At 41.8% G+C, this 22,507-nt stretch overlaps 2 protein-coding genes across 4 annotated transcripts in view; both read left to right on the top strand.

Moving 5' to 3' along the window:
- The window catches only part of LOC107657475 (CLK4-associating serine/arginine rich protein-like), a 19,938-nt gene extending 15,389 nt beyond the window's left edge, over positions 1-4,549 (top strand). For 2 of the 3 annotated variants that reach the window (XM_016445568.1, XM_016445567.1), the window contains exons 15-21: positions 730-769; positions 1,785-1,845; positions 2,998-3,056; positions 3,156-3,202; positions 3,306-3,394; positions 3,644-3,668; positions 3,768-4,549. In XM_016445568.1, the coding sequence (XP_016301054.1) occupies positions 730-769; positions 1,785-1,845; positions 2,998-3,056; positions 3,156-3,202; positions 3,306-3,394; positions 3,644-3,668; positions 3,768-3,810 (364 nt within the window). In that variant the 3' untranslated portion in view covers positions 3,811-4,549. Of the gene's footprint in view, positions 1-729; positions 774-1,784; positions 1,846-2,997; positions 3,057-3,155; positions 3,203-3,305; positions 3,395-3,643; positions 3,669-3,767 lie in introns of those variants that run through there. The other variant, XM_016445569.1, reaches the window with a different exon arrangement.
- A 554-nt stretch (positions 4,550-5,103) lies between these two features.
- On the top strand, positions 5,104-17,412 carry LOC107657474 (B-cell lymphoma/leukemia 11B-like). The gene is made up of 4 exons (XM_016445566.1): positions 5,104-5,351; positions 8,119-8,451; positions 14,321-15,753; positions 17,300-17,412. Exons 1-4 carry the CDS (start codon positions 5,300-5,302, stop codon positions 17,387-17,389), a joined length of 1,908 nt encoding a protein of 635 aa, XP_016301052.1. The 5' UTR covers positions 5,104-5,299; the 3' UTR covers positions 17,390-17,412.
- The last annotated feature ends 5,095 nt before the right edge of the window (positions 17,413-22,507 follow it).

Raw genomic sequence — 22,507 nt, 5'->3', positions numbered from 1 at the left:
CCTTCAATTCGAATGCAATTTTTTTGCATTCGAATGTGGAATTTTTTTTTTTTTTTTTTTTTTGACGAATATTCGAAATTGGAAAAAAAAATTTGACAGCCCTAAAGTACACACACACACATTAGTGAACACCCACGCACCGTGAACACGCATCTGGAGCAGTGGGCAGCCATTTTTGCTTCTGCGCCCGGGGAGCAGTTGGGGGGTTCGGTTCCTTGCTCAAGGGTCTCACCTCACTCCTGGTATTGAGGGTGGAAGAGAGCGACAGTTATTCACTCCCCCCACCTTCAATTCCTGCCGGACCTGAGACTCGAACCCACAAACTTCGGGTTACAAGTCCGACTCTCTAACCATTAGGTCATGACTCCCATGATCACAGAATTGTGACGAATGTTGATCTAGACTAGAGTGACGTAAAAGTTGCATATATTCCGATATGATTGTTCAGTCTGTGGTTGCATTGCAAAACACAAAAAAAATTGGGCCACATTTGCCTGTAGTTGTGAACGTAGCATTAGAGGCCTTAGAAATTTGTGGATCAAATATGATACAGTAGAGTTTATAGGGTTAAAAATTAGTAGTATTGCAATTTTACTTCTGTAAAATAAAATTATTAGTAGTAGTATTGATTTATTATTATTATTATTATCATCATTAATATTACTGTCCTATGCCTCATAAGTGACTACTGACCAAAAATTCTGTATCATTTTTTTTTTTCTCCCCCAGGCCTGAAACTCCGGGTGGTAAAGAGACTGGAGCTGCCAAAGTCAGTAAGAATTTGATATATCTCGAATTTGTTGCTAAAGACTCCGCCTCCCTCACCCCTGACAGGCTGATGCAGTTAACAATCAGGCTGGGGCTCCTGCCCATCTCTTGGCTCTTCAAAGAGCCCTTGTTCTCATTTGAAATGTGTTTTTGATTGGCTGTCCACTTGGTGATCAGCTGCCCTCTATTTACAGAATGCAATGGTCTTTTGAAGAGCAGCCATATCTGAGCTTACCCAACTCACTTTTTGCCTTATTTTTATTTATTTTTTGTAAGAAAGAAGCAGGAAGTGACCAACTCTATCTCTAAAGGACCCAGATATTTCTTTGTGCTCTTTGGAAGCGCTATAGATTTGTCTTCTGTTTAGGGAAATGATACATGTACTTCTCATTTATCTTACCGAGTATTATCTGAATGATGGGTTGTTGAGAGACACCTGTGAATGAACGTGAGCTGATGAAAGGAAAACTACAAAGGAATAAAGGTTCTTGGCAGGTTTGCTCAGCAGTTAAACAGCTCAGGTGTTGCTTCTGCACTGGGCTTGTCAAGGCAGGCAGAGCAACTTCACTCACTCGCACACACAAACACACCTGCATAAGTCAATACAGATTGTCCTTGTGTGTAAAGGTTGAACAGCTTCAAGGCAGCACCTTCTGAAATGGCTACAGTAGCTGCCATTTTGTAACTGTTCCATCGAGTTGATGTACCTGACCTGGTGAGAAGAAGAGTCGACATAGTGCTGGCTGCCTCCATTTGTCTGTTCACACTTTGCACTTTTCCATATCCCTACAAATACATCAATAACTTAAAACATCACAGGCATTTCTTTGAAACAGGACTGTCTGCTGCTGTTCAACATGCAGCATATAAATGATCTGTATGTAGTTTAAAACACTCTCGTCCTTCTGCATGACATGACACAAGTTTAAGTTAGTAAACTAGATTCCTTGTTGTCTGCCGCTGTTCTTTGCATAAACTTTTCCATCGTACTTCTAAAGTCACTGTGTCCATTGCAGCCCAAGATGACACCACAAGAGAAGCTCAAACTCCGTATGCAGAAGGCTCTAAACAAGCAATGTGAGTTACTATCTCAGGCATGCAGGAACCATTTTATTCCATATTTATGCTAGGCATACACAGTATATTGGTACCATATCAGTTAGCATTATTTTTATATTTATATTTATTGTGCATTCTCATTTCTGTCCAATTAACACTCAAATGCTTTAATAACACAAATGATTTTGACAAATGAAAACTGGTGAATGCAATCTTTGGCAAGTCTCAAAATGAAAATAATGCATCTTTTTTTACATTGCTATTCAAAAGTATTGTTTCCTTTTTGTTGTTTATATACAGTAGTCAACATTTAAAATGGATCAAAAAAGTTCAAAGTTGTCCTAAAACCTAGAAGCGTTCTTGTCTCTGAACAACTTTGATGAACTTTTGTGATCCACTTTAAATGTTGACTACTGTGTGTGTGTGTGTGTGTGTGTGTGTGTGTGTGTATGTGTATATATATAATAATTTTTGGAAAGAAATTAATAATTTACATTTACTGTCACTGATAAAAATCTGATAAAAATGCATTACAGTTTCTACAAAAATATTAAGCAGCACAGCTGTTTTCAACAATGATAATAAATGTTTTTTGAGCACCAAATCAGCATAATTTTTAAAGGATCTTGTGATATTGAAGACTGGAAAGGATCTCTTTTAAATTATCTTGTGGCTGCTCAGCTTTGCCATCACAGGAATAAATTACAATTCAAAACTTTTTTTTTAAAAGATATCTAAAAGATACTGTAATATTGTGAAATATTATTGAATTTCAAACAATTGTTTTCTATTATGAAAAATGTAAATATATTTGTGTTTTAAAATATGGCTTTAGTAAATGGTCTTGAGTGTCACTTAATTTTTCAGAAATCATTTTAATGTTTCTGTTCATCATAATATTTTTGTGGTAACCGATACTTTTTTCACGATTCTTTGATTAATAGAAAGTTCAAAAGAACAGCTTTTTAATGGAAATCTTTTGTAGTATTATAAAAGTCTTTAATGTCACTTTTGGTCATAAATTTGAAATTTGGTCAAAGTATTAATTTCTTTATTTTTTACTGACCCCAAAATTTTGAACAGTAGTGTATATACCACTTCCTAAGCAGCATGTTATGTAAAATAAAAGCCTGTTGACCCTGCCTCACCTTCTGCTTTCACCTTCATCAGCCAAGGCGGATAAGAAGGCCGCACAAGCCAAGATCCAGCAACAAGAGAACAAGCGACAGGTAAAAGTGTGGGTGTACAGTTGGTATGTGGGTAGGAGGGGTGATTCCAGGTAGTTATTTACTTTTTAACGCTCATGTATTTTCCCCCTCCCATCGCAGGAACGAGAAGGAGTTCTTCGCGCAATGGCAAGGAAAATACGCATGAAGTGAGTCCGAGCGTGTATATACATGTGCAGCATGTTCATGTGGGAACTGTCCTCTTGGTTTGTAAAGAAGAGGATACAGTTCGGTCATTGTTTGGTCTTGTAGGGAGCGAGAACGGCGGGAAAAAGAGAGGGATGAATGGGAGAAACAGTATGGAGGTCAGAGTCACTCGCCCTCCCCCGATGACAAATACGGTGAGTTTATTTGTGCTGTAAAAGCCTCCCACCAAAGAATCCCCTGTTCTTATAGAGATACGGTCGTATTGTTATTCACATTATGAAAGAATTGAAACAAGACTCTTTCTGTGGATTGAATTGTGTGTTGTTGTTTTTTTGGTAGTGATAGAATTCTATAGATGTATACACAGTGTGGTAACAATTAAGACACTTGCAAAAACTTACTCATGAAGAAGATTCTAATCATAAATCTTGAACACCCCACAGGTCGGGACTACAGCTCATCCAGAAGGTATGCTAAACCAGTCTGGACCAGCCACACTTGTCCATTTCATCTAAACGTACTGTTGTTCTGGCTCATTTCAAACATTTCTACTGTCTTCCACAACAGGAGATCACGCTCAAGATCACGGAGTCCTCAATACCGGTACTGAAGAATTGGCTGATAAAACAGTCGAGGCCCTAAGACGTCAAACAGAATGGTGACCATGATGGCAAGAGTTTACTCAGAAGTTTGGGGAAAAATATCAATAAAATTAATTTCACTCACTTCAGCTTCTCTTTTACATCTTCTAAACTGGATGCAATGGAAACAAATCATTTCTAAAATGTAAAAATTAACACCATCATGCTCTGAAAACACATATCACCTCCCATTCTTGATATTACACAGCAGGGTTGCCAGGAATGCTTTGAGCTACTAGGATTCTAATAAACTTTGCAGATTATTTGGAGTCGATCTGTGTTGAATTTTGTGACGTAAGTGGGATGAAATTTATGCTCTTCCTTGTGTCTTATACCACCATTAAAGAGAGAGTTCACCCAAAAAAAGCTAATTCTGTCATTTACTCACCCTCACGTTGATCCAAACACATATAACTGACTTCCAGGAAACACGTCATTCTACCTAATGTCTGCTTTTGTGTTCTATGGAAGAAAAACGAGATGAGTGAGGGTGATTAAAAGAGTTGTTTTTTTGGGGGTGCATCTACCCATTTTACCTCATCATTGTATATAGTCCCTTCATGTAAGAGTGATGAAATTTCTTGCACAGAAAATGCTGATTTTAAATGCCATGATTTTTTCACTCGACAATGTAAATGTCTGGTGGTTCTTTCTTGTATTAAGAGCACAGGTTTTGACATTGAAATAAAAAGCTAATAATGAATGGAAACAAATAACTTTGGCTTGAGTGTTTTACTCGTTTACATCGAAAACAAAAACGCATTTTCTTTGGCGTAACAACCCCTACCTATTGTAACCGCCAGATGGCGCGCTTCACTAAGAAATACGTGATTCGACAAAAATTGCTGTTATTTTGAATGGGAGTTTGACCACTTTATATACACGAAGACAACTTTCAGCAGTCCCCGCGTGCTTGTATTTACCCCCGCCCTCCACAAAAGAGAAGCAAGTGTCTGAAAGTAAAGCGACAGTTACTTTGGGTTTCGAAATAAGCCGGACAGCAAAACAAACACCTGTCTCAGTCGACCTCGATAAAGCCACTTCCTCTTCACCCACATCCTTAACCAGCACAGTTTATTGGTGTCAGAGCAACAGCTGCGCGCCATCAAAGCGACTATTTACATAATTCCTTCAATACAACAGATAGATAAGGAAAAGAAAGAGATTGGATCATTTAAAGTGGCCCTGATGCTGTTGCCTAAGCAGAGTTGTTTAACGAGGTCAATTATGATAAGAGAGAGGGCAGAAGAGGAGGAAGAGGAGGAGGAGGAGGATGGTGATGGGCGGGCTGGAGGCGTTGCTCATGCCCTCCTCCTCCTGTAGGGCCCGCAGACAGTGTGAACTTGAACACTGACGGGCACAGCACTCAACGACAGTCGAGTCACACATCACTGCCGTTGTATGAGATTTCTAGTGTCCGCTTAGTTCTGGTGTAGTTTTAGAAGATCTTCTCTCACTATGTCCAGACGTAAACTCGGCAGCAGACCGCAACACCTGAGCGCAATGCAAGGTAAGCTGGATTTAAGACAACTTTATCCACATGTAAACGAGAACATGCACATATTTATGTAGAACCGAATCTGAATAATGTGGGAGTGTGAGAATGAGAGTACGCGTAATCGATGTAATAACTTTTCACGTGGTCTGTGGCTCACTCCAGTGCCTGTACAGAACTTGACATTGGAGTTGAAATAATTAACCTAACGTTACCCTCATGTTTTTATTTGTACGTGTCGCTGACGAGCGTTCAGTGTCGTATCAGTAGCCATTCTGTGTCCGTCTTACATTTACAGGCTGTTTAAGGGATTTTAGGTTTAAGTTTCTTAGACACTGAACGAGTTGGAGCAATAAAATAGCACTTCCTTATTGTATTTTCACAATATCTTTATGTTTTGTGTCGTCACTTTCATACCTTAGCTACTACTTTGTAATTTTTCCGTTAGGTTTCATTTTTATTTACACCAATCCTCATTTTCTGATGGCAGTGAACACGTTATTTTACCCGCTGACAAGTGCGCGTCGCTTGAATATTGTTTTGTTTATTGATATAAAAAATTGATTGCTAAACATAGTCACCGTAAAACGAATGCGTGTACATATATTGCTGTGAAATATTGTTTTGATCATGACAGGATCTTTTTGTTGTTTGTTTTATCTTCTAACTGTGGGGAGCTGTGCGTGCCTCACCTGACCACAAAACTTGAGTCTAGTTTAATGGTTGAGACGGATTTGTTCAATGAATCGGTTGAACGAAGCATTTCACTGACGGGGCTAACGAGTAGCTACTTTAAAAACCGAATAGCAGAAAAATTACAAATTAAACTAACTAAAATACGTTTACGGCGTGATTGTAACTATGACCGTTATATCAACACGGATACGAGACTGTTTTTATTTAATTGCGTTTTTAACATGCTTAGCCTATTAACTTATTTAATTTTGAGATGTTAGTTAATTTTAGTATTGTTTATAATGCAAATGCAAATTACATTTAGGTTCTAACTGACTAAGCTAAATCAAGGCTACAGTTGAACTGAGACACACACATTATAAATATCCACATTAATAGTAAACAGTAATAAACCGCAACATGTGCCTATAAATGGCTGTACTGAACGATTTGGTGCATGTAATATATCCCCAGAGCGAGATGTTTTCCGTTATCACGTGGTCCTTGACAACCGCTGAACGCTTGAAACGAATTGGTCGAAAGAACCGATTCACTTAAATGAGTCGGATTTCCAGTGTGTGCGTGTGTGCGTGCGTGTGCGCGTGTGCGTGTGTGTTTGCGTGTGTATGTGTGTGTATGTGCGTGTACTGGTTTATATATCCTGGTGGGGACTTAAACCTGACTACACACAGACTCATGGGGACTCGTGTCACGGTGGGGACCTAAATTGTGGTCTCCTCGGGTACAAAAGCTTATAAATCATACAGAATTAAGTTTTTTGAAAATCTAAAAATGCAGAAAGTTTCCTGTAAGGGGTAGGTTTAGGTGTAGGGTTGGTGTAGGGCAATAGAATATACAGTCTGTACAGTAGAAAAACCATTACGCCTATGGAGAGTCCCCACAAGGATAGTGAACCAGACGTGTGTGTGTGTGTGAGAGCGAGCGAGAGAGAGCAGCCGCACCTTTTGCGTGTCGGCACAAACAACCAGAGCTGTTGAAACAGGAAAGGTGACATTTTTGAGTAACCACTGGTGAAATCCTCCCCGCCGCGGGACTGTCTGTACCTGCATCGGCATGGACAGCCTAGACCGGGCAGGTGGATCCAGTCCAGGCTGTAAGGTGTGTGTGAGTGAGAGAGAGAGAGATCTGGAGCCCATGACCACAGCAGCGGCACCCAGGCCAAAGGGCAAGTTCCTCTCTTAACTCAAGGTCTCTACACAGCCAAGGTGCTCAGCCTATGATCTGTGTCTGCACAAATTCATTGTGTGTAAAAATTAAATTACGCATATGTATTAAAATATGCAGATTTGATCCACCTCAAGAGGCCCTGATGCTGCTGTGTAAATTAATGCAGCAACGTTGCATCATTAAACATTGCCTTTATTATTACAGAGTAGTTATAGTTTAATGTTTCTGTTCAAGAATTCATTTTAAATGATTAATTTGAAAAAAATATATCTTGTGTGTCCTCTGTGCAGCATTATTCAGTTTAAATGCAATTAAATGCAGCTTCTGTGCCACATTTGTAGTGTAAAAACAGCATTATGTGCACTAAGAGACAAAATATTAAAGTGACTTTCAGTTTATGCACAGATACATTTTTAAAAGTTGGTATTAACCCACTCAAAGTAGGCTTTTTTTCATAGTCTTGGTAGCAAAATCCTGTTTGGCTCAGCTTTGGCCTGTCTAGATTTACATGCTGCATCGCTCATTCGCCTCAGCGGTTATGAGTGGTGTGAAAGACACCATGTTTAGATCAGCAGATTGTGAGCATGGTAGGACGACTACAGTGCAAAGTGCCTGATACATCAGCATGCTCTAATGGGCGAATTGCTCAAGCGGGTCGGAGCTGCATCGCGCTACTTCCTGTGCAAAGCAGACCTCGGTGGCAGAGACGCAGGAAGTGGTCAGTATCTGTTGACCAGACAGAGCCGTGCTGATGATGACAGTTTAGCAGTACGCCGACGATTGCAGAGAACTTAAAGTAGCACATTAGAAGAGAAGCGAGGCTTTTGCAAAGCCACTCAGTTGGGTCATTTCAAGAGTTCCAAGGGACTCTCTGAACAGAGTGTTTTTACAGCTTTTTTGTGCGTTGTTCTGCTCACAGACGCTCCGGATTCCACAGTCATCCCCGCCGACTCTTCGCCGTCACCTGAGCAGATCCCTCAGCCGGATGATGGAGGCCGTGACCTGTTGACATGTGGCCAGTGTGGTCAAGCCTTCCCATTGGCCCACATCCTCACCTTCATCCAGCACAAACAGGGCGGGTGCGGCACAGCCAGAGCCCGGCCTCAGGTCCACACTCCTCCCTCTCCGGCCAATCGGACGCACCGATTCGGCCAAGGAACGCAGGTGGAGGCGGGTTACGTGGAGCTCCGGCGTATGACGGACAAGAGATGGAAGGAAGAGCCAGGTGTGAGGGTGGAGGCCAACCGAGCCGGTGAGTTCTAGGTGCTAATTAGTGTCTTTTTTTGTAAAACTGTCCCCTCATTTAACGACCTCGTCCCCAGTCCAGCTCATTAGACTGCCGTTGCTGTGGCACTGAGGCCTTGGTGAGTTGGAGAGTTAGAGACGCCAAGCCTAATTGTGTGGAAGAGATAGGCAGTTCTGCTACACACACAAGCAAACGTACACTTATGCATGCACCCTGGGGGACGGCGGAAAGGCACCTGAGCACACCTGAGCATCTCCTTAGCTCTGTCTCTCAGGTGAAGTGGCCAGGTAAACACAGCACAGTCAGGCCACCAAACTGCACAACTCCCAGAGCACACTTTCCTCATTATTCCAGCACTGTCAGTCATAGCAGGTGCTGACATGGTGTGTTATTCCCAGAGTCCTTTGTGAATTGCTTCGCTCCCGTCCTCTTACTGCGCTATTCAAAATAAAGTCTCAAAATTTGACGTTTTTTCCATTTGTTGACCTTGAGTTATGAATCTATTGCCTGTTGAAGCATCGCACAGTCTTCAAAATAAAGGTTCCAAGAGGGTTTTTGCAAAGACTTCATTGAAGAACCTTTTGGGTTCACCAGTGAACCTTTTGTAATGGGACACTCTCATTGTAACGGGAAATTCTCTCATCATGTTCTCATCCTCATTCTGTCCCAGATGTATGTGATTTTTTTTCTTCAGATGAACACAAACTACGATTTTAACATAAATAATCAATTTCTTAGAGTCTATATAATGCGCGTGTATAGGAAAGCTAAAGTTGATGCTTTGAAAACCACACAAAGCAATCCAATTGATGAATCAATGTCTTCTGAAGCAAAACAATAGATATGTGTAGGGAAAAAATGCTAATTAAAAAAATAATAAAACTGTCATATGCAGGTTTTAATATTTGAACACATTAATAGTCAAAGAAACCTTTTTAGAAAAGAAAGGTTTCCATGGATGTTGAAGGTTCTTCAACGAAGCAAAGATGTCAATAAAGAACCTCTATTTTTATGAGTTGTATGAGAAGAATTTTGGTGAAACATTGAACTCTTTTGACTGTTAAACAGGATGTTGGTGGGGGGGTGTGTTACAGTAGTGTGTGTCAAAAGCTAGTGTGTTTTTCAGTGCAATTGTTGGCCCTAAAGGGAATCATCGGCCTGTGCAGGTGTTGGGTTGGTGTTTCTCAGGGTGATGCTATTGAACCGTGACCTGAACTGCTTCCTCATATGGGCAGGATTCTTTCACTCTACAGCATGAGCAAAGCAAACATTTATTAGTTTGTAATTACTGACTGTTTATAGAGGCAAGCAAATGATTATTGATTATTATCAACGAAACATGTTTTCGCTTTTGGGTCACTCCCTCCTGAACGTACACATGTTTGCGCTTCCTTCCTTTTTGTGCTCCGCTTCAGTCCGTCTATCTTTCTTGCTACTCTGGGGTTCAGTCCCTTTTGCCTCTTTTTGTGTGTGAAGGTGTATGTTGCTGATAAAGGTGTCAGGGTGAGAGGTGCAAATATACTAATGTGTTACTTCCTCACTGTCGACAGTCTTGGGTTATTATTGACGCAAAGATTTTGAGGCTTCAGTGACAGAAGAATGAGATAAGAGATGGGGTCTGAGAAGGAACTGTTTGAAGTGTAAAAGTTTTGCTTGAAAATGAGCATGTGATATATGAAAGTAAGTGAATGGTGAGTTGTTGTAATGGACAGGTTCTGGTTGCCAGATCTGTAATATTTCTTATTATCAAAGTTCAAAATGGTTGAAACGGCATTTATTTGAAATAGAAATATTGTAACAATGTAAGCGTCTTTACTGTCAGTTTTAATCAATTTAAAGGGATAGTTCACCCAAAAATGAAAATTCTGTCATCACTCACCCTCATGTCGTTTCAAACCCGTAAGACCTTCATTCATCTTCGGAACACAAATTAAGATATTTTTGATGGAATTTGAGAGCTGTCTGACCCTGCATGGACAGCAATACAACTTAAATGTTCCCAAGTCCAGAGACGTAGCAAGGAGATCTGTAAAATAATCCGTGTGACGCAGCTGACACAGAACAGCATACGTTGTTTACGTCCAGCTGATACTCTCCAAAATGGCGCTACAGGGTGATGCGGAGGAGAAGAATTGTTGAATAAAGTCGTTTTTTTTTTTTCGTTTGTGCACAAAAAGTATGCTCGTAGCTTCGTATAATTGCGGTTGAACCACTGATGTCACATGGATTATTTTACAGATCTCCTTGCTACGTTTCTGGACTTGGGAACATTTCAGTTGCGTTGCTGTCTATGGGAGGGTCAGACAGCTCTCAGATTCCATCAAAAATATCTTAATTTGTGTTCCGAAGATGAACGAAGGTCTTACGGGTTTGAAACGACATGAGGGTGAGTGATGACAGAATTTTCATTTTTGGGTGAGCTAACCCTTTAATGCATTCTAGCTGAAAGAAGTATCCATTTCTTAAAAGAAAAAATTCTTACTGTTGACAATCTAAAACGGTAGCCAATGACACCCCAAAAGCAAATACACTAATTTAAGAGTCCCTAACTATTTTAAGTATTTAGCATTTACATATTTCATTTGTAGGAATAGGGATAACATATGATGTAGGTTACAGCATTAAAAAAACAAAGTTATAAAATGGATAGTTCCGGTCCTATAAAAGCAATAAGCCCCAAGAACCCGTGGTTTACAGTGAATTTATAACAGCTAGGGGGCGTTGTTAGGCACGATGTGAACTACATATATGGAATAACCATTTTATAAAAGCAATAAGCCCCGTGAAGCCCCGCTTTGCGTCGTGCCTAACAAAGCCCCTTAGCTGTTATAAATTCACTGTAAACCACGGCTTCTTGGGGCTTATTGCTTTATTTAAAAATCATAACCATAGAAAAAAAAAGCCAGTGCCATTTTTACCACATGTATTTTACTTGTGTTATGTGTAGTTAGGTCTATTATAATGGTACCTTATTGCTTATCTGTTGATATTAGACTTAGCTTTTTAGAATATTACACCATACTTGATATTTAATCATACATATTAATTTCCAATATTTTTTTTATTTGGATTTAGGTTTTTTATTAAGATCGATTGCTCACATAGCATTTTGAACGCTCACATAGCGCGTTGAATGCTAATATCTACTTTGAAAACACAAATAATTTAAAAACCTGTATTGGTTTAAAAGTATTTGTATTGGTTGAAAAACATTATGTTCTATGGGTGGCAGAGTTTAAAAGTATCCTAATTCTTGGCAAATCTTGGACCCCAAAATGATACATTTTTGTGCTGCTTGGGTGGATGAGGGCGTTTTGTATGCGTTGTATTTGCGCTTTCATTTTGACTCATCCAATGAAAATTCAGTTAGCCCACAACCCATCAGACAGGAGTGTGTGTATGCGTGCGTGTGTGTGCGTGTGTGTGCTTCTGTGTGGGTGTAAAAGAGTGACATAGAGAGATTTTGGAGACAGCGGTGCAGTGGAATGGATTATTGAATTAGTGTAGACAATGTATCAATAGTCTTATTTTTATTTCCTCCAGCTTTCTCTTAGCTCTTCCTTTCAACTGTCCCTTTATTCTCGCTCTCATTCTCCCTCTCTTTCTCACTCTGTTCCCTAGAGAGAGAAGATTCTGCCTGCTGCTCGTTAGCGCTCTCAGCCAATCTGCATTTTTAATTAGCGGTTATTGCTTCTGCTTAATATGCAATTGCTACCCTGGGCCAAATGGGAATCCTTACAAAAAGAGTGAGAGGAAAGAATGAAAGCAAAGGAGAGAGAGAGACAGGCTGGGTATTGTGTTTCACTCCAAGACCCTGAGACAAAAGCCCCCCTTCACCCTCCTCGCACTCTCCACCCGAGGGAGAGATTTGGAAGCAGAAGGGGTGTTGTTTGGAGGGGGCGAAGGTGCAGTCACAGGGGCGATGGTTTTTCTGTTGTTTTTCATGACCTGTGCAGCTATTTCTTTTTGTTCTTGAATTAAACACTTTTCTTCCATCCTTCCCCTTTTCATCCCTGTTTTAACCTCCGTCCCCGAAGCTCAGAGATCGGCTTCTTGCTTTTTGACTCGAGTTCTTCTCCAGGCACAGAGTACGAGAGAAGAGAATAGGAGAGGCTCTTTTTAATCTTCTTCTTTGCCCCCTCCCAATAAAATGCAGAAGGATTTTGACTTGAGGAGATGTAAAAGAGGCTTATAGCACTCTGCTTTGAACCCTTTGTAAGAGAATGGAAAAAATGAAATGAATTTTCCTCTCAGTTTTGGGATCCTCTTTGCAGACAGGCCCCATTTATCAAGGAGGCTGAGTCAGGACTCATTTGCATAAAACCTTCGTTTGCCCCGTTCCACTAATTAGCAATTTGCAGCTTAATTGGCGAGCTGCTCTCTGAAATAGAGACAAAGCTAACCACGTTTAAAAATACCACCAGAGCTGCTAAAGGAGCCCATCCGTGCTCATTTGCTTCTGTCTCAATCTCTCTCTCCGCAGTCATCCGGCTCTCCTGTGAGCACACCTTTAATCAGGCAAGGCTTTCTGCTCAGGTCTGACTCAACAGCGGGGCTATTACCAGCTCATTATTGCTCTGACACCTGCAGGGGTTTGTGGCATGAAGCTTTCCTAAAAAAGTTGCGTGAAAAAATGTCAAATGAGGAAAACGTGTTCTCGTGAGGTGATGCACTAGGTCAGGAGGATGGGTTTTTGTCACATGTAGACTGTAGCATACTACTTGAACTATTTTAGCAGGATGCAGATGTAGGTGATTAGCAAGAAAACATGTCCGGGTCACATTTCATTCTTAAATGAGAAGAAAAAAATTAGCTACATGAAAAATTGTTAAAGATTTTTTTTGACATCAAGAAAATATTTTCATCGTGAAGTTTAGACAGTTCTTTTTTTCAACCATGATGTATAAATACTTTACAATTTAGATAATACATTATATGATATGTGATTTCACTTTACAGAAGGCTAATTAATTTTTTTGAATTTTCTTTTTTTTTCATGAAAATGTCACAATATCAAAAATCATAGTGTTTCTGAAAAATAAGCTACATTTTCGAAACAAAACAAAATATGAGTTCTAATTTCAGCCTTTGGATTTTGGAGCAATATGATATTGCAAATGTCAAAAGCTAAAAGGGTCTCTTAAGCCATAAAACCCAAAGATCATGCATGATTCTACGCAGACGCTACAACACGTTTCAGTGCACAGGTACCCAAAATATACAGTATACGCAGCAGGAAATCCCATTCACCATGATTTCTCTTTCTTGAATATTTTATTGGACTGGTGAAAACTGACGTTTATACACAAAAAAATTGATTTAAAACTGCTATATAAATTAAACCCAGATGATATCACCGAATTGAGCATGCAGTATATTGAGGTCATGTGACAACATTGCACCTGTTTGAAGCATTTATTATTGCATTCAGCATGTTGTTTAATTTAACATCGTTTTTAGCTATGCAATATGCCATAAGAAGCATGTTAGAATTTTTTGTAAACATAGCCTTGGACTGTACCTACCCTGTTTTCACATGTATTTGTGGTTTTACCTGTTTTGCTCTGTTTTCTGTAAATTATCAAGTTCGCCTGCAGCCTTTTCTTTCTGATGTTTCATTTTCATGTCGTCATGATGATAGACATATTTCCGGTCCACTCAGCATGTTTTGTTAGAAATATACAGGGTTATATAGCATGAGACAGGCTTTGTTTGTTCGCATTAGACCCATATTGAATCTCCTGAATGCACTGCCATTTAAAAAATGCCATCTGTTAATGTGTTTTGAGTCATTTTAGCATGTAAATGTAGCTTTTAGGTTGTTTGACTAATAAAATAATTTTCTATCTCTCTTTCTTCCTCTCCATAACCGAAGAGCCCTCCATTTTCACCTGCCAGGTGTGTCAATGTGTGTTCTCCAGCGCATGGACTCTCCTCCAGCATGCTCAGAACACACATTCTCTCAACATCTACCAGGTGGAGGACGACAGCATCGCACAGACGTCAAAACCGGCAGCCATCATGGATCCACGTCACCTGGGCGCCACACTGGCCTCTGCATTCCAGCCGTCCTCTCGGCGATCTGCCCCCCTTCACAAGCCTCCCCACGGCTCCAGCATTGCACCACGTGACCTGCAGGGCCTGAACTTCTCCATGTGTTTGCAGCGCCTGGCGGAGGTTAGCTGCAACAACGGCGGAGTAGTACCTTCCCCGTCCCCATCTCCACCAGCCGCTTCACCTTTTCCCCACTCAACTCTGCCACTTCACAAAGCCTTCTCCTGCGAGCTGTGCGGCCAGGGTTTTCAGTCTATGCGCAGCTTGTCCGCCCACCGCCGCACTCACGCCTGTGATAGGCCCTACCACTGCGGCGTGTGCCAGCTCACGTTCTCCCAGAGTGGCGAACTGGCACGACACATGAGGAGTCACCGCCACCCTGCTGCTGGACAGGAAACTGATCCCAACTCTGCCAGTGCAGATGAGGACGGAAAACTTGCTGGACAGGGAGATAATGAAATTTCCTTTGGTCACGGAGCAAGTACAGATGCTGGGAAGCCTCCAGGAGGTACTAGCCTGATCTTGATGTCTTCGCAGTCCAATCTCAATCTGCTGCGCTACTACCAAGCTCCGAGAGAAGCCGATGAGGAGGGTCAAGGTGAACCGCAGCAGCCATCTCCCTATGGCAGCCCCTCAGAGGGCTCTCTGGAGAGCGGAGATACAGGTGGAAGCGGCGAGAGTGGGATCGCCAGCGGCAACTGCACACCAAAGCGTCCAGAGCGGGAAGATCATCCTCAAGGCGAATGGGAGCGTGAGGTGGAGGCTGTGGAGATGCTCCGGGACTGGCAGCAGGAGAACGAAAGGAGGCAGGTCACCAGCGGAGGGGGCAAGAAGAAAAAAGAAGAGGCTTGCGAGTTCTGCGGAAAGTTTTTCCGCAACAGCAGCAACCTGACAGTCCACCGGCGCAGCCACACGGGTGAAAGACCGTACCGCTGCGGCCTCTGCAGCTATGCCTGCGCACAAAGCAGCAAACTCACACGCCACATGAAAACACACGGCGCCCGTGGGACACGTGCTCCTTTTCAGTGCCAGCTATGCTCCGTTCCGTTCACCGTCTATGCCACGCTGGAGAAACACCTCAAGAAGGTCCATGGACTCACTCACGCCAGTGCCGGTGCCTACAGCCAGGGCCCGCTTACTGATTACAACGGCCTCAACATCGAATTGGAGGACGACTCTGTCAGTGATCAATCAGGAGCTCCCATCACAATGCTCACAGAATCCAATGCGGACCTATCAGAGCAGCTCAGAGAGGAGGACGCTGAGATGAGGGTCAGCGCTGAATTTTAGCATGTAAATGTAGCTTTTAGGTTGTTTGACTAATAAAATAATTTTCTATCTCTCTTTCTTCCTCTCCATAACCGAAGAGCCCTCCATTTTCACCTGCCAGGTGTGTCAATGTGTGTTCTCCAGCGCATGGACTCTCCTCCAGCATGCTCAGAACACACATTCTCTCAACATCTACCAGGTGGAGGACGACAGCATCGCACAGACGTCAAAACCGGCAGCCATCATGGATCCACGTCACCTGGGCGCCACACTGGCCTCTGCATTCCAGCCGTCCTCTCGGCGATCTGCCCCCCTTCACAAGCCTCCCCACGGCTCCAGCATTGCACCACGTGACCTGCAGGGCCTGAACTTCTCCATGTGTTTGCAGCGCCTGGCGGAGGTTAGCTGCAACAACGGCGGAGTAGTACCTTCCCCGTCCCCATCTCCACCAGCCGCTTCACCTTTTCCCCACTCAACTCTGCCACTTCACAAAGCCTTCTCCTGCGAGCTGTGCGGCCAGGGTTTTCAGTCTATGCGCAGCTTGTCCGCCCACCGCCGCACTCACGCCTGTGATAGGCCCTACCACTGCGGCGTGTGCCAGCTCACGTTCTCCCAGAGTGGCGAACTGGCACGACACATGAGGAGTCACCGCCACCCTGCTGCTGGACAGGAAACTGATCCCAACTCTGCCAGTGCAGATGAGGACGGAAAACTTGCTGGACAGGGAGATAATGAAATTTCCTTTGGTCACGGAGCAAGTACAGATGCTGGGAAGCCTCCAGGAGGTACTAGCCTGATCTTGATGTCTTCGCAGTCCAATCTCAATCTGCTGCGCTACTACCAAGCTCCGAGAGAAGCCGATGAGGAGGGTCAAGGTGAACCGCAGCAGCCATCTCCCTATGGCAGCCCCTCAGAGGGCTCTCTGGAGAGCGGAGATACAGGTGGAAGCGGCGAGAGTGGGATCGCCAGCGGCAACTGCACACCAAAGCGTCCAGAGCGGGAAGATCATCCTCAAGGCGAATGGGAGCGTGAGGTGGAGGCTGTGGAGATGCTCCGGGACTGGCAGCAGGAGAACGAAAGGAGGCAGGTCACCAGCGGAGGGGGCAAGAAGAAAAAAGAAGAGGCTTGCGAGTTCTGCGGAAAGTTTTTCCGCAACAGCAGCAACCTGACAGTCCACCGGCGCAGCCACACGGGTGAAAGACCGTACCGCTGCGGCCTCTGCAGCTATGCCTGCGCACAAAGCAGCAAACTCACACGCCACATGAAAACACACGGCGCCCGTGGGACACGTGCTCCTTTTCAGTGCCAGCTATGCTCCGTTCCGTTCACCGTCTATGCCACGCTGGAGAAACACCTCAAGAAGGTCCATGGACTCACTCACGCCAGTGCCGGTGCCTACAGCCAGGGCCCGCTTACTGATTACAACGGCCTCAACATCGAATTGGAGGACGACTCTGTCAGTGATCAATCAGGAGCTCCCATCACAATGCTCACAGAATCCAATGCGGACCTATCAGAGCAGCTCAGAGAGGAGGACGCTGAGATGAGGGTCAGCGCTGATGAGCCACCTACCTCTGAGGAAACGGGCAGCACTGTGGCATTAGGTCAAACCACAGTGTAAACATAGCATACGACTGATCATGACCAAAACCACCAAGCTTAATGATCTTCTGCCCCCAACCCAGTATGCTCATCTTATCAAAAAACCGAGAAGACCTTTCTCAATTTCACCACAGTACTTAGAGACGCTCTAGGGTGCAACGCTGATACTGTCCGAGGCTTGATAGATTCTCATATCAGTACAAGTGCCTACTGTTAAATCCTTCTTCTGGAGGACTTCTGAACTCTTCATCATCGTCAAGGCACTTCGAACCCAGAATTGCAACTAGTAGAGCACAGTCAGAGAGTATATGGAGATGGTTGCAAGTCACCTTTTTTTGAGCCCAAAAGACAATCGCACAGAAAGACTGAGCAGTCTGATCTGGTGATCTACCAATGTGATTTTGAATTCTGCAATGCAGTTATGAAGTGGGATTACACTGTTGTGGCACTCTACCGCAGAGCCTTAAAGGTTCATAAATTCAAAAATGGGGGTGGTTTACATCAGTGGTGTACAGTCCTGCTACTGGAGGGACGCTGTCCTGCAGAGTTTAGCTCCAACTCCAATCAATCAAACACACCTGAAACAACTAATCAAAGTCTTCAGGACCTTTACTAGAACTTTTAGGCAGAATAGGTCGAGCTAAACTCTGCAAGAGATTGACCCTCCAGGAGCAGGATTGTACACCCCTGGTCTAGTTAATAGACAGTATAACAGTAGACAGATTTGAGCTTATGTTTTCCCAACTATCTTACAGGGTTGTTTCCTTTTTTGATACTGTATATTAAATAGGACTGATTGGGTCTGTGGCAATACATGTTCACTGTCACTTATTACTGTTAAAGAGCATTTGTTTGCCATTTTGTTTGTCATTTAGAATGTCAATGTGTAAATATATATTTTAGTTTGTGCTGACATTTTGTAACACATTCCACAAAAATGTATCACATATTTGTTTATATAGCCTCTATACTGCACAACAAATTCATTTTCCTTGTATTTTGTGAGCCTGTTTAGTCCGTTTACAGACTATATTGTTTTACTGCCGAGCACATAGAAATGTTATGTTTTTTGTTTTTTTTTTGTCAATGGTTTCTCCAGGTTGTGTTTTTTTGTGGTCGTGTGAATGAAAAGCCTAATTTCTGATGAAAGACTAGGTAGGAAACGACAGCGCTTGACCCTCTTGAAAGGTGGACCCATTGAGAGAGCACTTGTGTATGTGTGAGAGACTTAGAGACCAGATATATGATCAATCTATACAGGGAATGTTTGCTTTGTTACAGTTTTATATGATTATCAATGTCAGGGAACTGTTATGTTACGGTTTGTGTGGTAAAAAAAATATGGTAGAATAAATAATCAAATGTAATAAGCAATTTTTTGTATTAACAAATGTGAAAATAGTTGGACATCCAGTTGTGTCCGTTTCTTCAGGGAGCAGCAAAAAAAAACAAAGCTCTTTTTGTCCCCGGTATATTGTTATAATAATTTCTGTTGATTGAAATGTCATGTCTTATGTGATATCTCCCAGAATTCCCTGCATAGCCCACAACATTTGCTGTGTATTTTGTATTTCCATGCCTATTTGTATGATAAATAAAAGTCAGAGAGTGTGTTGTGTTGTGTTAGTATGAGTATGTGAGAACCAGAAAATGTGACGGCACAAACGGTGAAGTCGAACCTGCCGCTACATGTCTCAGATCGCATCATGAGTTGACCAGGTATTTGCACAGATGAACCGCTCTCCTCTAACGGCTGTTGTTGAGTCATTGTCCGTTAGTAGTACAGTCATATCTGACTAAACCGCTGGGTCATTCAGGTCGGCCTTCAAAGAATAGGGTTAGATGGAATAAATGAGATTGTCAGGTAGATTACGTGTCTAAAAAAAAGTGTGATTATACATCTGGAGAGATGATGAAGACAAAGCCGAAAGAATTGAAACGGGATGTTGAGAAACCCGAGGAGAGCGGAGTCATCTTAACAGCTCCCTTCTTTTGTAATGGGACAAAACCTTCACGCCGGTATCTCTGGCTCCTCTAATGAGTGGGACGCTCCGTGATCCCTATAGCTCATTAACAAGCAACCTTTTTAATGAGCTTTCAGCTTGGGCTGGGGGAGGTTGGATTGAAGGGACCATATGTAGCTCTCATCTCCAATTATCGCCATTTCGGAGAATGGGAGAAAGATATCGAAGCATGAGGGAGGGGTCCGAAACGTCATTTACAACTCCTGGAGTTCTGCAAAAATTCCCCATTCTCTGAATCACAGGTGATCGCCCTGGGACCTGCATCACTTCTCCTTTATTAAAAACTTCTACACCCACCCCAGCCACACACCATTTGGTGGCCGCACGGGCCCAATTACATAATGTAACACGAGCTTCTCCGAGTTAAGATGGCCTCTAGCAGATGAAAACATTCCCAGGTGCCCTTTGTCTCTTTTGGGCCGCCTCTCTGCACCTTTTCTCAAACACGTCGCCCTTCTGAGCTGGGACTGGCCCGTGTTTATCTTTACTGACCAATCACGATGATGCAGCATGCCTATCAGGGCGTGGTGACGGGTAACTGACCGAGCAAACCTGCAGGTGCGTGTGCACTCTGAGATGTGTTTTAAGTTCGAGCACAGACCACAATAAATACCCCACTTACGTAGCACTGCAATCTGGGTGAAAAGGGAAAGTTTGTGGTTTTGGGGTCTCAAACCTACATCTAAACGTGCACGTCTTCTCAGGGTGGGAAATGTCTGAATGCATTTAACCCTGTTCGGTATGAATGTCTATATATGAATGTCTTTACAACGCTCTCAAGACGTTCATTGACGTTCAATGTCTTTCCTGCGCTCTCGAGACATTGACAGAAACCTCTAAATCAGGCCAAGGACCCTTTTGAATAGAGAGACAGAGTGGGGGGCCCCTGTTATATTGTATAAAACCGATTGTCTGTCTTTTAGCATGCATATAGTACCATATGTGTTTACATATTGTGTTATGTTGATTAAATTGCTTATGCATTAAAAATAATATTTTAATACGTTAATATAGATATTGATTAGGGTACATTTTTATTCAATTTCTTATAGCTTTTATTATTATATCGCAATGTTTTTTATATTTGTGTTATGAGGTTGCGTATGTCTAAAAATAATATTTTATATCCATAATGATTTATCGCCTGTTATTGATTAAGGTAAGAGTAATTTTTTTTCTCATATTTTTATTTATAATTGTTTAACATTTGAGTTATGATGCTTATACTGCATATACATTAAAATAAACTGGATATTTGTATCCATACTGAATTATAAAATTAATTGTTTAGGGAAAGTGTTCATTCATTTATTAATTCTTTCTTTCTTATTTATTTATTGACTTGTGATGAAATTGCAAAACTATGTTTTAGTGCATTGATTTATCACCTGTATTAGGGAAAGGATTTATTTATTTATTTTAATTCCTTATATTTTTATTTATAAAATATTTAAATGATTTTAATAAATAAATTAAATGATTTAAAAATACATTGTAGGTCGCCAGAGAGGACACCATTAGACTTTGGGCTCATACTTTAGAGAAGCTTAAAGGTTTATTAATTTGAATTAAGCAGATTCACCCCCCTCCCAAATACACACTTTCTGGTCTTGGGCTTTTTTCTTCATATATATTGATTTAGAGTCGTGTTTAAAGTTCCCTGTTTGGGTTATAATTGCCTCTTTTTTATTGACGTAGACTTCTTTCAGCGCTGTTCCAATTGTTTGTATGTCAAGATTTTTGTATGGGTTTATATTTCTTTTTACATAATCTTTTGTACATGTATAGTCTTTGTACTTTGTATATTTTGGAGTATATTAGGTTTTAAGTATTGTTTCGTATATTTCGGCCAATCACCCTTCAGTTTAACTGATTAGTTTTAACCAAATTATTATTATTATTATATTTTTTATAGATATACTTCTATTTCATTTATCATGTTGTTGTTTTTTGTTTGTTTTTTCTGTTGCAAAGCTGATTGTTTGTCTGTGTTATTCTGTATATTAAACAATGTCAAAACAATAAAAAATTTATAAAAAAAGAAAAAGAAAATACATTGTAGGAGAAACAACAACATTTAGCAAAAACTTTAAACCTCAATTAAGTCTTTTCGTCACGTTGTAATTGTTTTTTGTTTTTTTTAGATCAAACAAGAACTTGCAGTCCCCTTGCAGTAACGTAGCACACTCCCTAGGGGCCTAGGTCCCCTGCTCTAACTGTTTCCAAAGTGCCTGCAATCACTTTCCTTCATGGCAAGATCAAAAGATGCAAAACCAGTTCTCGTGAAACCTGATGTGAATAGTAAGACGGTTGGTGATTGGCGGCTGGTAGATTTACGAATAGTAGATCATATCAGATGCACATCTGTAGACAATTAAATAGCTGCGTATCATTGCATTATTAGGAGGGTTGTGCGTGTACAGACCTTTATGTGCAATAATAATGGAGACCTATGCACTGCAGGCCAAGCTTAATAGAGACATGAACATATGGTATATTATTATTACTACTACTATTAATTATTTTAAAAGCAAATTCATTCCTCAAAATACATTTAATACTACTGAATTCCTCACCTTTCTTCCCACAGGACCATTTCTGGTGTGATAATATCAGTGAGACGGAGGGAAACGAGGGAGGGAATGGGCAAAGGAAGGTTGTGTGAACAAGATAAACCACAGAAAAGCTCTCTAGTGTTTCTTTATCCTTGTTCCCAAACCTGCATCCAATACCATCCTCCTCCTCCTCCTTGTGGTAACGTCCCTCCTTTCTTCCGCAAAGACCACAGAGAGAAACCTGAACCCTAAAATTAACCCCCCTGCCGCAGTGATGTTTTAGTGGCCTTGCATGGGCGAGGAAGACAACGGTCCAGCTGTCCACATACAGTCTGTGCTGGATGAACAGGTGACAATTCCACAGTGCCATGGCGGGAGCAGCCACAAACACGGGTTTAAACATGACCCATCTCACCACAAAAAACAAGGTGATAATCCTGTTATGACTGACACTCCAGAACATTCCCAGCGTCTGTGGTGGAAGTGGTTTGGCATTTCATATTTTCCTTTCATTGTGATCATTTCCAAGCAAATCCACGATGATTTTTCTACAAAACA

Source organism: Sinocyclocheilus anshuiensis, unplaced genomic scaffold (assembly GCF_001515605.1).
Source record: "Sinocyclocheilus anshuiensis isolate Anshui unplaced genomic scaffold, SAMN03320099.WGS_v1.1 scaffold367, whole genome shotgun sequence".
Taxonomy (NCBI): Eukaryota; Metazoa; Chordata; class Actinopteri; order Cypriniformes; family Cyprinidae; genus Sinocyclocheilus; species Sinocyclocheilus anshuiensis.
The sequence above is the reverse complement of the archived record's forward strand: the minus strand, read 5'-3'. Positions and strand labels throughout refer to the sequence as shown.